The 16495-nt window shown below is 37.8% G+C and overlaps 1 protein-coding gene across 1 annotated transcript in view; it reads right to left on the minus strand.

Annotated features, from left to right (window-relative positions):
* Positions 1-823: 823 nt before the first annotated feature.
* Positions 824-16495, minus strand: part of C3H8orf34 (chromosome 3 C8orf34 homolog) — an 83961-nt gene continuing 68289 nt past the window's right edge. Inside the window, exons 13-14 of the mRNA XM_058176745.1 lie at positions 8637-8730; positions 824-1832 (exon numbers count right to left, since the gene is read on the minus strand). Coding sequence (XP_058032728.1) covers positions 1825-1832; positions 8637-8730 — 102 coding nt within the window. The 3' untranslated portion in view covers positions 824-1824. The remainder of the gene's footprint in view (positions 1833-8636; positions 8731-16495) is intronic.

The raw sequence follows: 16495 nt of genomic DNA on the forward strand, positions 1-16495 counted from the left end.
ATGATTCTTTATCATAGAAATAGCCGCCCCACCCCCTGAAGTAGTGTCTGGGGGGGATCCTTCAAAGAGGCAATTAATATTTATAGTACAGGCATATGGATGAACTCAGTATATTAAAATCATATTGAAAAAATAAATTTATATCTTCTTAATTTTCTGCAGTAAGGCAGGAAATGCTGCCTGTTATTAAATGCTCTATTGGTCCATTGAGTCATTAGTTGCTATATTTTAACTTCCAACATTTAAAATTCAGCTATCTGCTATTAGTACATTAAAGTTATTTTGGACTGTGTTGTATAGTGAGTTTATACTGTGCTATTATAAAATACTAGCTGGGTACCCCTGCTTCACTACTAAATTATGTGATGTGGCTTGATAAATCAACACTTTCAGCTTGAAAATTAATGAGTAGTTACGATCGGCCTCTCCTCTTGTCTCCCTCAACCTTGTTCCACAGAAACCTCTCCTATCCTATCCCCTTGTCTCCCTCAGTCTTGCCTCACAGAATCCTCTCTTCTCTTATTCCCTTATCTCCATCAGCCTTGCCCCCCCCCCAGAATCCTCCCCTATCCTATCCCCTTCTCTCCATCAGCCTTGGCAGAATTTTCAGGCTGTAAGTGTCAATTTATCAAGCCCCATCACATAGTTTCGTAGCGAAGTACGGGTACCCAGCAAGTAAATAATATTTTCTTCACGTGCTTATTCATCATTGATAACATTGGAATAACAAAAAATAAAGGCCACAGTCTTAATATTTGTGATAGAAAATTTGGTTTTATTTATTATTATTTTGATACTTATAACTATTATAACGGTAGTAAGTCTGTGATTCAGAAACTGAAATCAAAAAGAAAAGAAGGCAAACTCATGTCTAACTGAATGACACAATCTTATGCATACCTACTAAAAGCCATTGAATTAAATGCAACACATCTCCACTCGCAGTTGAAATAAGTAAATGAATACTGCAGACGTCATCATTCATAACTCCTGGGACAAATTTCATAGTCAGCCCAAAGCAATCTGCTTCAAATGTTTGTTTCAAACATATAAAACACACACCTATGTTATCAAATACTTAAAGCAGTAAAGATTTGAATAAATAATATCAGATTTGAAATTAAAATATTTTATTTATGCATGCATAAATTATTCCACATAATTCACTAAGTAAAAGCTTTCACGTAACAATGTAAAACTGCTAATATCAGTAAATTATGCTTGAATAAATACACACATAAACACCCTCCATGCATTAATTGTTCATTCATTTCTAAATGTATTACACTGAACAGTTGCCCATTTACCCTGAGCTCTATCTATAGATATTCTTAGTAGCATATATAACTCATTTTCCATTCCTTCCAACAACAGTAATCCTATTGGCTGGGCTACACACACTCACTCACTCACACACGATGTGGCCAAATGAAATAACATTTCATTGAATAAAAACAAGACAAGGTTATAAAAATATGAGGAATAAAAAATCTGAAATGCATAAAATCTTTAAGGAGGTGTGATTTTCACTAGGCAAAGCTGAATATATCAAATGTCAATCTAAAACAAGAGATATAAATTAAACAAAATGAATGTTATTAGACCTATGCATTAAAAAATGACTCTTAATAATCTTTACCTATGGCCGCTATTACTATGATACTATCTGGAGTTTGGTATATTATAGCATCCACACTTTACAATAATTCCATTACATGTTGCATTTATAAAACTAAGCTTTATTGCACAATAAATGAAAATAGCTAGTTATCTGCATGTTTTATACTTGGGATAAATTGATCTTCATTGCATCCACAATTTCTTTCACAAGCCTGAAAAATAAAAAAGAATGAAGCACTATTAAATATTAAAGGACCATAAAATAATTAGAATACATATTCTTCATATAAGTATTTAATTTTGTTTCATAATATATGCATTATGATGTGGACAGTGAAAACAACAAGTATGAAATTTAACAGTACACACATCAGTATGAAGTTAATATGATGTTACAGAAAAACATTTAGAAGATATCAATAACTGCCTTTTCCCATCTTCTGCTTTGCAATTTTATTTATTTACTTGATTTTTGCTGCACCTCTATTTTTAATAACTCGAGGTGTTGTATGAAATTTAAATAACATTATACTCATCAGTATGAAGTTAATATGATGTTACAGAAAAACATTTAAAGGTATCAGTAACTATGCCTTTTCCCATCTTCTTCTGCTTGGCAATTTTATTTATTTACTTGATTTTGACTGCACCTCTATTTTTAATAACTCAAGGTGTTATACATAATGTTCCACCTACTTTCCCCACAACAACCACTCTGTGAGATGGTTTGGGCTGACAGAATGCAACTGGCTCAAATTATCAAAGCAGTAAACTTTGGTATGTGATGCAGCAAGAATCTTATGAATGTCAAATAATGGACCATCAACGAGGTTTTAAAATATAGCGATCCAAATTCAAGATAGGTATATGTAGATATGAGTGGTCACAGCATCTTTGGGAGGTAATGAAAGGAAGGAAAAAGAAAAGACTCAGGGTGTGACATTCACTTGATGATTCCCAGCTTAACACCAGTATTTGCCTAATGCAGTTCATTAAATCTTTAGGGGAAAAAACTAGCAAAAGAAAGTGAATGAGCCAGCTTTAGTGAAAGTTTATGGCTTTGCATTCATTTCTCACTGTATCATTTTTATGATGTCTAAGGAAAGAAATACAAAATAAATAATAGAATAAATTAGGTTTTAGACTTATCTTTCTTTATACATTCCAGCTTTGCTGAGTTTAAAAAGGAAGGTCACAAATGAAGTAAAAATTTCACAGAGTATAGGAAATGGAAATCTTTCGTGAAAGCTTACAATGCATTGAGAATGTTTATTTGAATGTAAGTAAGCTCTTTTAAACCAAATGACAAGTTAAACGTTTATATTTCTAGTATGGTTTATCTTGGCATTTCCTATGAAGGATATCGGTGCTGAAATCAAGATGAATTAGGAATCCGTCTAACAGAACTTTAAAATGGAAAATCTTCCTTGCATTCAGAGTTTCACTACACATTCAGATAAAATGGCTTAAAATGCTTATAGTTTCATTTCAGAATGGAGATTTATTATTATTTATTTAGCGTATTCCATAACATACATGGCCTAGCAATATAAATTAACATTTCATCTAGATTAGAAAATCCAATATAAATGTTAAAAAGATCTATGTTCAAATACCAATGTCTAGACCATCTAACCACTGAAGAGCAGACTTGAAGTATAATGGAGAAACACAATCTCATAACTGATACTTTATAATTACCAGCACTGGAGACTTGGATTGTGGTCAGTGTTATCATGCTAATAAAAATAATCTTATCAGAAATAGTTCTTATAAGTAATATGTTATATCAGGAAGTCTCCCATTGTGACCTGTCCCATTAACAGTTGATATTTGAGTTAAAATTGAGCTAGGATTGGTCACATTTTTCAAAGGTAAATCAAAATGGCTTAGGGCCTGGGTACTTACGGGACCGCCTGCTGTTACCACATGCCTCCCACCGACCCGTACGCTCTCACAGAGAGGGACTTCTCAGGGTGCCGTCCGCCAAGCAATGTCGGCTGGCGGCCCCCAGGGGAAGGTCCTTCTCTGTGGGGGCTCCCACCCTCTGGAACGAACTTCCCCCGGGTTTACGCCAAATACCTGACCTTCGGACATTCCGTCGCGAACTGAAGACACATCTTTTTATTCGCGCGGGGCTGGCTTAAATTGATTTTAACAAATTTTTAAATTCTTAGAAATTAATTTTAAATGGGGTTTTTTAGCTTATTATATATTTTACTTCTCAGGCCAATTTTAAAATAAGTTTTTTAACTGCATTTTAAATTTGTATATTGTACCGTCTGTTTTATTCTTGCCTGTACACCGCCCTGAGTCCTTCGGGAGAAGGGCGGTATAGAAATCAAATAAATAAATAAATAAAATAGAGGATGTGGACACTAGTCGATGGTTGAAAATGACTGGATGGCACTTAGTCAATCAATCAGTGAAAATATCTTTGAAGCAACTGCTTGATGCTTTTCTGATAATGTCACATCTTCATTTGCCCCTCCTTCTTCTTGCGCTGAAGTCATGAAATCATCTGATGCCATCCCACTCATTTAGGCATAGAAAGTCATAGGAAGAAGTCCCATTTACTCAGTTTAATCCATCCTGTTAATTGAAACTTAAAACAATTTTCAGGGGATCACAATGACAATTTTATTTTAGAATTTCATTCAAAAAGAAAAAAGAAAGTAAAATGACAATTCAGATTTTGCTAACCTGGCATAAACTGTGGATTGCCTTCCAGCAACAATCTCAGGATAGGAGAAACTACAGCATTAGGCATCATTGTGAATCTGAATCACAAATGCAGGTTTTTTTAGAAAAGAAGCCCATTGCTTGATACCCGGAAGCTTGTGTCCCTAAAAAGGATTATGATGTCTGCACATTTTACCCAATTCAGTTGGGAAATGTATATAGTCACTGTAGGATTTTCATTGCAATAGAAGACATACAGTTTCTGATTTTGATTTAGTCCTGAATCAAATTGGATTACCCTTCAGATGAATTAAATACTTTGTGGTTGGCCTTGGTCCTAATACAACACTATTTTGTATATTTTGTGCTTTTGATTCTACTTCCTTTGTTCTAACATATTTATTCATTTATTAAATTCATACTTACAGCAGTCAGCTGGATTTTGCTGATTTACAGTGTAATTAACAGCATAAACAAACCAATGTAATTTTTTGTCACAATAATTTTTTGTTTTATTCAGAAAGTTAAAATACAAGCTTCCAAAAAAGAAAAAAAGGAATTTTACAAGAACAAAACAAAATTAGACAAAATATTAAAAATGTGCATTCCAAAAGACAAAAACACATATACATATACAGTACATATAAATATACATATGTTGTCCCTCTAGCTGAAAAAATCAGTCCTAAATCAAACTGGGTAACTTACACATGAGTTGGGAAACTTGTGATTGGTAAAACACCATGTATATTTTGTGCTTTTGATTCTGCTTCAATTTATTATTCATTTATTAAATTCATACCTACTGCAATCAGCTCAATTCTGCTGATTTACAGTGTAATTAACAGCATAAACAAACCAATGTGATTTCTAAGGGGGAGGACATTCCGCCTTAAGGGAAAGGCAGAATCTACAACATTCGGTGCCATTCAGTGTCCATTCAGAAATGAAAAATTCTTCAGCATCCTCTATGGGGATGCCAAGGACAGTCCGTGTGATAAAATTAGTGCTGCAACATTGGAATGCTGGCATCACTTCTTTTCTTCAGGCGTAGCAACATTGCACATACAGCCAAAAGGGGTAGAGCTTAGGGAGCAACATTGCTTTCATCATCCTTCATTCAGAATTATTCTATTGATAACTTTTTCACAGAATTTTAAATATAAAACTTAAAAACAATTGAATATGTTAATCGATTAAAGTTTTCTAACAAAATTCAGTATTTAATGTGGGCAGACAAATAATTTAAATAGAAGCTAGAGTTTTGAGGCTACTATAGCATCCTTTTTATTGGAAAAAAAACCTGTTTTATTTGCTATAATCTTTTCCATGGCCAAAATTGCTTTATACTTCTGTTGTAATATTCTGAAATTGAAGAATACTGAATTCAATTGATTAAAAGCTGAGTAAAAAAACACACCTGTTATTGAGAAGATTAATTCTACTGCTCTTTTGTTCTTAATCATAAATTATGAAATTTAAGTCCTCTCAACACTAAATCAAATATATAATGCCCATGCAGATTTGTGTCTCATTTTTGCTATATGGATAAGACCTTCAATTGCAGTGTTTACAGGGAATTTGCATTAGAAACTTTGCCAAGCATTTCCCTGGCTCTCTGCATTGCAAATATTTCAACACCTGGATGTTGGCAGCCTGCATTTTCCATGACTTGCCCTTCACTTGTAAGGTTGGCCACAATGACTGCATTCCAAAAGCAGATGGCTGCTATTAGCCATATAATTATTTTTAAAAGGCTTATTCTTTTACCCAATTTGCCATGCTCAGATGTCTCACACAGTACAATATTGCTCAGATCAAACAATGTTTGTTCTCTTTCAATGAACCACCTATTTTGAGTGACCTCCAATTAAATAAATAAAAGTCTACTATGAAAATTGATATATGGCTAAAATCAAGATTCCAAACTACTGCAGCCTTAAAAGTTTTGTAAGAAGGTAGCTGTTATTTCAGTTAAGGGGGTTTTACCACTCTCAGTCTTTTGTTCAAGCTAGAATAAACAGATTTTTTTGTTCGTGATAGCAAGAAACAGATTTTATATTTAAAATTCAGTGGGTTAGTCTGAAATAGCAATGGGAACAAAATTAGGCATTTCTAAATGCAAATATTTACTGAAAAACTCTACTTTCCTTACTGTATATTCTTATTTATTTTTATTGCCTACATTTTATTCAAACATTTCTGATAAAGCAATAAAAATGTTAAATAAATGCTAAACACATATATTGGCATAAATTTGTAATTGTAATAAAAACATAAAAATCGATTTGATATATTTTCTTGAACCTAAAAAAAATTCTATGATAGTAGATTGTATATATTGAGGAAGGAAGGAGTAATGGCTTTTCTGAGCTGTGGTGTCACAGTAGTTAGAAGGCTAACTCATTGGTCATTCCAGGAGTTTGATTCTGAGTGGCTCAAGGTTGACTCAGCCTTCCATCCTTCTGAGGTCAGTAAAATGAGGCCCCAGATTGTTGGGGACAATATGCTGACTCTCTAAACCACTTAGAAAGGGCTGTAAAGCACTGTATATAAATTTAAGTGCTATTGCTATTATTTCTGCAAAGCATATTCTATATAAATATGTTTATATCAACTCCCTCAACACACAATAAAATAAAATAAAATAATAAAATAAAATCAGTATCTCATTACAAAAACAAGGAAAAAGAAATAATTAAATAAGACCATAATATTCGAGAACAAAAAGATATAAAATCAAACTAATGGCCATATTGGTTATTACTAACCAAGACAAATTGTCTATTGTTCCTAGTGAATGTGAACAATGTTGACAAATACAGCTTATTTTTTCTTATGTTCTTTCTAATTTGAAAGTTGTTACAATCAGCAAGGATACATTTACTAGTACCCAGAGTTGGAAATAATAAACTAAAATCTAGCTTCTGATGCCACACTAAGCTAAGGAAAATGTGACGCACCTAACAAACAATTGTAGCTTTGATCTCACTGACATGGCCACCATCTTGACCTTTTAACCATACCTTGTGGACACTTACAAACATTTAGTTTTATCTGCTTACCCCAAAGGGAGACGCAATCAACTGTTTATATTGTAATGCTTCAAATTGACAGGATACGTTAAAACATTTAAATGGTTATTTATATGATATCTGTATAAATTTCCCAATGTGGTTAAAATATTTTTCCATTCAATATGTATTTCCAAAATCACCCACAAGTTCATGCAATTACACTGTCTTAGCACAGTAAGGAAGGAATTTGCCATTGTAGAATTAAAAATAAAAAGGGTGGGGGAGGCACTTTTCAGTTTTGCCTACAGCTCTGCTATTCTCTGAAGGAATCTGAAACTGTTCAGATTCAATCCAGGCCCAAGTCTTGCTTAGTTTTTTCCAGTTTTTGCTACCACCTGACTATTATGTTAAATTCTATCCAGCATTAATATTTTTCCACAAAACTGACAGGGTTTTTGTATTCAACATGCCATGTTTAGATAGTTCCAATTCTATTGACAAGGTGCTAATGAGTACCTGTTAAGCAGCATGTTCTTTCATAGCCATAACATCAAAAATAGCTAAGAAAATCTTGTTAGAAAATCACAGTTTTCTCCTCTTCATATCACAAGCTATTGTGATTTTTAAACAAATGCTATTGTCAGAATAATTCCTATTTTGACCTACTTTATTTAGGGTTACCTTATCATCATGTATACCTTATTGAGCCTCTCTACAGTGAGATAACTACACGTGCTGCTTGTTTAAACTGTATTACATAAATGTATGTAATATGTTCTCTACGTTATGTAATGTGTTCTCTCTATTGTGTTTATCAGCAGCAGAACCATACACCCAAGTTTATGAATTATATCTCTGCACTAACAAAAACTGGTCAGACAAATAAAAAGGTATTACTGTTTTGTTACAGGAGGTAGTGAAATATTTATCAGTTAGAACTAAATCTGCTAATTCTAAACTGAACTCATATTTTTCAAATATTGTTTGACTCATCTAGAATGTTTTAGCAAATGTGTTTATCAAAAGCTTTTGTCACAATGTAGTTTTTAATCCCTGTTCTGTGAATATGTGACACTTTCATTAAAAAGAGATAAGTCTCAGTTTGTGGTACAGAGAACAAATGATGCAGTTTAGATTATTTTTGGATTATTCTCAACCTTACAGGCTGACCAGAAAACTAGACATTTATTTCCATAAATAAATAACAAAGACAAAAATCCTATTACAAGTTAGAAGCCAGCAAAGGTACACAACTAAAATTATTTCATTAAAACAAGGTCTCTATCTCCAGCAATGAATCTGGTACTAATCACTCACATTTATCTTGATTTGCCTCTGCTTCTTCACTTTCAGTATCAGTTGGCAAAATCCATGGCTGGTGAGCAAGCTTAAGTTGTTGTAGGAAGTCATCCTGCCACAAAAAATAATCAATTCAGTCAAGACAAAAATTAGGTCTGCAATTAATCAAATCGATTCTTTAATTAAAAATAATTACAAGTACTCCTGATTAATCAGTAATATTCTTCCTCTATTTCAGGGTTTTTTCAGGAAGAGACAAGGGAAATTCTGTGGATATTTAAAACGTATATTAATCAGTAAAATTGTCTAAGAACTATTTCTAGTCTCACAAAACAGATGTTGAACTGACTGCATATAAAAGCTACCTAATCTACAAGATTATATATGAAACACAGCAATGGAAATCAAATTGAAATACTACAGAAAGACCCTGGGATGTATAACTAACGCAAGTAATTATGCTATTTTTTAAAGTCCATTTTCTAAAAATATTTATTTTACTTTATTTTTTAACTTTCTGGTTATATAAGTTCTCAAAACAGCATGCAGCAAGGAGCAAATTATGAAACACGACAGTAAAATCAGTAATTCTGCCTCTCCTTCCTGGTCCTGGGGTTAATATATTTACCCCAAATTACACAAGACTGACAGCAATTTTTAACTGAGTGAATGGGTAAAAGGAAGACTCTGCTGCTTTTTCTTCTTGCTGAATGAATCTGCTCAAAATTACACTAGATATGTACTTGTGTGGAAGCTTAGGGCTAATCCAAATCTCAGGTCTTGAAACACCCCACTTCAGAACAAAATAAGGAGTTCAAAAGCAAGATCTTTTATCATCACCTCAGAGAAAGTAGAGAGCTGCGATTCTCTAAGGAGACTTAGCAAGAGACCTCATGGAAATTCTTGAACTAACTTTTGAATATCTAGGACTTTTTGGGTTTAACCATATTATTATTTCTTTAAGTAATATCTACCTTTCAACTCAGGCAGAAACTTGAGGGCAGCTAATAAAATTTCAAACCAAAAACAGAATACAGAAATTTAAAAATGCTATACAATATCAAGATCACCTAACAATTAAAACCTTGGCAAAAGAGTTGGATCACTACAAATTTCCTAAACATTGAATGGAGCCAAATACACTCCCAAGGGTATGCATTCTATATACTGAAAGCAATGCAGGATATGTAAATTTATGCAAATTTAATTAATCAAGTAAAACTCATATGGTTAACCTTCTACTCTTTCTTTAATCTTTATGACATCCCTAACAAAGCTGACACATTGACAGGTCAACTCTGTGTAGAAAAGTAGCAAACAAATGAATGTTGATATACACTGAACAGATGTAAATTATAATAGAATCCAGATTTCTTTCAGGCCAATAGCTCACATTTTAAAACTACTCAGGAAGGACATGATTTCACACCATGGGGCCCTGCTGCAAATGCAATGCAGAATTCATAAGAGGATGAGCTCCTAGCCACTAGTTCTATATTGTTTGGAGTGCTGTAAACTGTGCTGTGAGTTCTTTTTATTGAACAGATTTTTGTTCGTGAAAGAGAAACAAGAAAATATGTTTCTTTTTATTTGGCAATAAAATGATCATCTTAGATTTATAAAGCACTTTTTGGGTAACCAGCAAGGCAAAGACTTGACTCTGCTTAAAAAATCCAAAACGTTTCAGAGAATGAGCAGCAATTTCAGAGAAATAATATTAAAACAAATCTAGATTAAGTTCATTGAGCTTTGTTTCTACACACATTATATATGTCTCATTTTCATTTTCACAGCATTTGTACATGTGTGTTCTCATCCCTAGTCTTTTTCATTTGATCATTCCATCAAACATAGTATTTCATACTTATTATCAGTATAAATATACATTGTGATATTCTACACATAATTCCTTTCACTCAGTTCCAAGTAGCTTCTATATTCTCTTTCTTTATATCTAATCACCATTTACCTTGTTGGAAGTAAAACTATTCTCTTAATACTTCTGCTTACAAGTGTTGTAGTTGTCATTTTGCTGTCTTTCCTTTTCATGATAGTTTCTTACATTTCTATCCTTTCCTCCCTGTTTATTTTTCCTCAAAAATCATTTTTGACATTACTAAGAAATGTCTTTCATTCAGAAACTCTCGTTATCTATCCATCCTTCACTAGTACACTCAATTTTTCATCTTAAAAAAATCAAATTAGATTTATGTTGATTCTTTTGAATTTATGAATTGAGCTATACTTAAACCTGGACTATGAACAAACTAGACAGAAAAAATTAACTTGTTTGAGCTGTGGTACTGGAGAAGGCAGGTTGCACAGTCTTTTGACAGCAAACAAGGTGGCAAATTATGTGATCAAACTCACTGAAAAAGACAGTTATGCTCAGAATGATTAGAGAGTAACTTCCAAGCCAATATACAATTTTATGCAACCTCCTGACTGAAAGATATTTGCAATGTCCTGAGACATAATCCTGATATTTTTTCTACAAGTTTGCTTTAATTTTCCCTATGCCCATGAGGAAGAAAGACGGGTATTAAAATAAATAAACCAATGTTCAAACAAAATAAAATAATCTTTAATTGTTAGTGGTAAAACAGCAAACTAGAAAATGAAAGCATGTTATCCAGATGTTTTCTTGTCAATGCAATATATATTGTGTAAGTCGTCAACTTACAACCACAATTGGGGCCAGTTTCCATTATTAAGCAAGGTGGTGGTTAAGAGACTCACACCTGATTTCATGAACTTGTTTGCCTGTTTTTAAGTGAATCATGAAGATGTTATTCCCCCCCCGCCCAGTGACAGCTGTTTATTTGGGCCACAGGGGGCTTTGTCCTGGACCTATGTAGAAAAGATAAAAAGTATAGCACAGCCAGGTGGGAGTGCAGGATGGTCTTGGCACGAGAGGTGGCCGGAGATAAGGGGCGTGAAGGCAGCAGGGAGAGTGCAAGGCCAAGCAGTCACCTTCTGGAGCCTGCCCTTAGCAGGCAGCCCTCCCCACCCATACCGTGTGCAGGGAGTCCCTGCTCTGGTCCTTGGCTGTTCCTGAAGGCACTTAAGGCCAGCCAGTGGGATGGGCCCCTCACTTCTCCTGGATCTTTTCCAGAATAGGAACAATCATGTCAAATTTGGGGCACTTGGCAATGTCATTGTTCATGCAGATCTTCATCAGCTTGCAAATATAAGGGAAGATTCTGGGGGAAGATGGTGGGTCGCAGCCCCTCCAAGATGACCTTGATTTTAAGTGAATCATATGGTCATTAAGTAAATCCTAATTCACCCCATTGATGTTGCTCACTGGAAGCAGGCTGGGAAAGTTGCAAATAGTGATCATTTGATGCTGGGACACTGCAACTGTTATAAGTAATGACAGTTGCCAAGCACTCTAATTTTGATCATGCAAACATGGAAATAGTGCAATGATTGTGTCAGTACCAGTCACAAGCAACTATTTGAAGTGCAGGTGACACTGGAAAAAGTGACAGTCATAAATAACTTTTTCCAGTGCCACTTTAACCTATATACAGGTGCTAAGACCTATCATAGACTCCAAAGAATAATGGTCTGAAGAGATGAAGAACCTATACTTCATAAAAGAATGAAGGAAACAGTAATGATATGATGTATAGATATATCTGTCTCACTTGCAATTATAGAAATATTTGAAGACTAAAAACTAAATGTATATAAGTGTACGTAGAAAAGAATTCAAAGCATTCATTTACACAGAATGCAGCAATAGCAAAAACATTTATCTATGTTATACTGCTTGGTTCAAATTTGAACTAAGCTAGTAATGTAACACACCTGCAAGTTTGCTATAGCATTTTCCATGCCAACAGAGCTGAGGGTATGTGTACAAGTGTTCAGATCATCAGGCAATTTATAATTCTTTCAGACAGGATAGCAAAACTAAAACCTTGGACTTTTTACAAAAAGAACTTCAGAGCTGACATGCAAGTCTTTGCCAAATTCTTCATGTATCCCTGCCTTAAAAATGTTTATAATGTGGTTTCTTCCATAAAGAAAAGAAGAGTTTTAAAGCATTTCATCTATTAGAAATGGGGCATGGAAAACTGGGCACTAGAGGCCTCTAATTTGCAAAACAAGGGAACTAAATGATAAAAATATCAGTTTCCCCTGCACCTGGAGGAAACTGTCTATCTAGACCCGTTCCAGTCCGGCTTCCGGCCCGGTTACAGCACGGAGACGGCTTTGGTCGCGTTGGTGGATGATCTCTGGAGGGCCAGGGATAGGGGTTGTTCCTCTGCCCTGGTCCTATTAGACCTCTCAGCGGCTTTTGATACCATCGACCATGGTATCCTGCTGCGCCGGTTGGAGGGACTGGGATTGAGAGGCACCGTTTATCGGTGGTTCTCCTCCTATCTCTCTGACCGGTCGCAGACGGTGTTGACGGGGGGCAGAGGTCGACCCCGCGGCGCCTCACTTGTGAGGTGCCGCAGGGGTCGATTCTCTCGCCCCTTCTGTTCAACATCTATATGAAGCCGCTGGGTGAGATCATCAGTGGCTTCGGTGTGAGGTACCAGCTGTACGCTGATGACACCCAGCTGTACTTTTCCACACCGGGCCACCCCAATGAAGCTATCGAAGTGCTGTCCCGGTGTTTGGAAGCCGTACGGGTCTGGATGGGGAGAAACAGGCTCAAGCTCAATCCCTCCAAGACGGAGTGGCTGTGGATGCCGGCATCCCGGTACAGTCAGCTGAGTCCATGGCTGACTGTTGGGAGCGAGTCATTGGCCCCGATGGAGAGGGTGCGCAACTTGGGCGTTCTCCTGGATGAACGGCTGTCTTTTGAAGACCACCTGACGGCCGTCTCCAGGAGAGCTTTCCACCAGGTTCGCCTGGTGCGCCAGCTGCGCCCCTTTCTAGACCGGGATGCCTTGTGCACAGTCACTCACACCCTCGTGACGTCTCGTCTGGATTACTGCAATGCTCTCTACATGGGGCTCCCCTTGAGGGGCATCCGGAGGCTTCAGTTAGTCCAGAATGCGGCTGCGCGGGTGATAGAGGGAGCCCCTCATGGCTCCCGCGTGACACCTATCCTGCGCAGACTGCACTGGCTACCTGTGGCCTTCTGGGTGCGCTTCAAGGTTTTGGTGAACGTCTTCAAAGCGCTCCATGGCATAGGGCCGGGCTATTTACGGGACCGCCTACTGCTACCGAATACCTCTCACCGACCCGTGCGCTCTCACAGAGAGGGACTCCTCAGGGTGCCGTTGGCGCAACAGTGTCATCTGGCGACGCCCAGGGAAAGGGCCTTCTCTGTGGGGGCTCCCGCCCTCTGGAACGAACTCCCCCCAGGACTCCGTCAACTTCCGGACCTCCGAACCTTTCGTCGCGAGCTTAAAACTCACTTATTCATCTGCGCAGGACTGGGTTAGTTTTTAAATTTATGGGTTTTTAATGGGTTTTTATTATTTATCCTAAATTTTTAATCTCGGCCAATTGAATAAGTTTTTTAATTGTATTTTAATTGTATTTATATTGTAATATTATTGTGTATTTTTATCTGGCTGTGAACCGCCCTGAGTCCTTCGAGAGAAGGGCGGTATAGAAATTTAAATAATAAATAAATAAATAAATAAATAAAAACTGTTCTGAACTGTATTGTTCTATATACCGGTACTTTTTATATCACAGCTTAGCATGCATGGTAAAATACAGAATTGGAGACTAAATTGCTAATTAAAGCACAAAAAAATTATAGGCTGCTTAGGATATTTTTCCTCCATTAGATCTAACCTGTTCGTATGCAGCCATACAAATTTCTTTAGATGACCAAAGGCCAATATTTTTTAAAAAACAAAGCATTTAGCCGATATGTTTGATTTGCAAACCAAACACTGAAAAGGAAAATAGAGTAATTCCATAAATGTATATGTGCATGAATAAGTAGGTTGGGTAGGTTGAACTCCACCACATGTTTATTCGACCCGTGTCCCTCCTGGATGGTGCTGGCCACTCGGGAGGTTACACGAGGCTGGCTCCAGGAAGTTACCAATGCTTCTTTGTTGGAGGGTGTTTTCCCCGCTGCTTTGAAAGAGGCGGTGGTGAGGCCCCTCCTCAAGAAGCCCTCCCTGGACCCGGCTGTTTTAGCGAACTATCGTCCAGTCTCCAACCTTCGCTTCTTAGCGAAGGTTGTTGAGAGTGTGGTGGCATATCAGCTTCCTCAACACCTGGAGGAATCTGTCTATCTGGACCCGTTCCAGTCCGGTTTCAGACCCGGTTACAGCACCGAGATGGCTTTGGTCGCGTTGGTGGATGACCTCTGGAGAGCCCGGGACAGGGGTTGTTCCTCTGTCCTGGTTCTATTAGATCTCTCGGCGGCTTTTGATACCATCGACCATGGTATCCTGCTGCGACGGTTGGAGGGATTGGGGGTGGGAGGCACCGTTTATCGGTGGTTCTCCTCCTATCTCTCTGACCGTTCGCAGACAGTGTTGGCAGGGGGGCAGAGATCGACCCCGAGGCGCCTCACTTGTGGGGTGCCTCAGGGGTCTGTTCTCTCGCCTCTCCTTTTCAACATCTACATGAAGCCGCTGGGCGAGGTTATCCGTGGTTTCGGGGCGGATTATCATCTGTACGCTGATGATACGCAGCTGTACATTTCCACCCCAAACCACCCCAATGAAGCCGTTGAGGTGATGGGCCGGTGTCTTGAGGCCGTGCGGGTCTGGATGGGGAGGAACAGGCTCTGACTCAACCCTTCCAAGACAGAGTGGCTGTGGGTGCCGGCGTTCCGGTACAGTCAGCTTACACCATCGCTGACTGTACCGGAACGGGGGAGGAAGTACTGACCCCCAGGGAGGGAGTGCGCAACTTAGGCGTCCTCCTGGACGATCAGCTGTCCTTAGAGGATCATTTGACAGCCGTCGCCAGGGGAGCATTTTATCAAGTCCACCTGATCCACCAGTTACGCCCCTTCCTTGACCGGGATGCCTTACGCACGGTCACTCACGCCCTCGTCACTTCCCGCCTGGACTATTGCAATGCTCTCTACATGGGGCTCCCCTTGAAGAGCACCCGGAGGCTCCAGTTAGTCCAGAATGCGGCCGCGCGGGTGATAGAGGGAGCACCGCGTTGCTCCCATATAACACCCATCCTGCGCGGCCTACACTGGCTACCGGTAGTCTTCCGGGTGCAATTCAAGGTCTTGGTTACCACCTTTAAAGCGCTCCATGGCTTAGGACTGGGATACCTTCGAGACCGCCTTCTGCCGCCGATTGCCTCCCAACGACCTGTGCGCTCCCACAGAGTGGGCCTCCTCAGGGTGCCGTCGACCAAACAATGTAGGTTGGCGACCCCCAGGGGGAGGGACTTCTCTGTGGCGGCACCAGCCCTGTGGAACGAGCTTCCTCCGGGATTACGACAACTCCCCAACCTCCGGACCTTCAGATGGGAACTGAAGACTCTATTATTTCAGCGCGCTGGACTAGCCTAAGAATAAAATGTTTTAGCAAATTTTAATGGGGTTTTTACTGGTTTTTACTGTTTTAGTGATCAGGTCATGATAATATTTAGTCTTAACTGGGTTTTAATGCTTATTTATTATATTGTTTTAATATGCCTGTGAACCGCCCTGAGTCCTACGGGAGATGGTGCGGTATATAAGTATGATTAATAAATAAATAATAAATAAATAAATAGCATGTATGCAGGGGTGTTTGTGTACATACATCCGCACATAGAATTTTGGGAGCAATTAAAAGTATTACCAGCAAGTAGCATTAAATAATAAATATAAATAATGAATTCCTTATAATCTGATATTTTGTGCTTTTAATTAATCTTAAAGCTTGATCAGTGCATTAGAGAATAATTATAAAGCTAATACAGAAATAAAGTGA

Source organism: Ahaetulla prasina, chromosome 3 (assembly GCF_028640845.1).
Source record: "Ahaetulla prasina isolate Xishuangbanna chromosome 3, ASM2864084v1, whole genome shotgun sequence".
Lineage (NCBI taxonomy): Eukaryota > Metazoa > Chordata > Lepidosauria > Squamata > Colubridae > Ahaetulla > Ahaetulla prasina.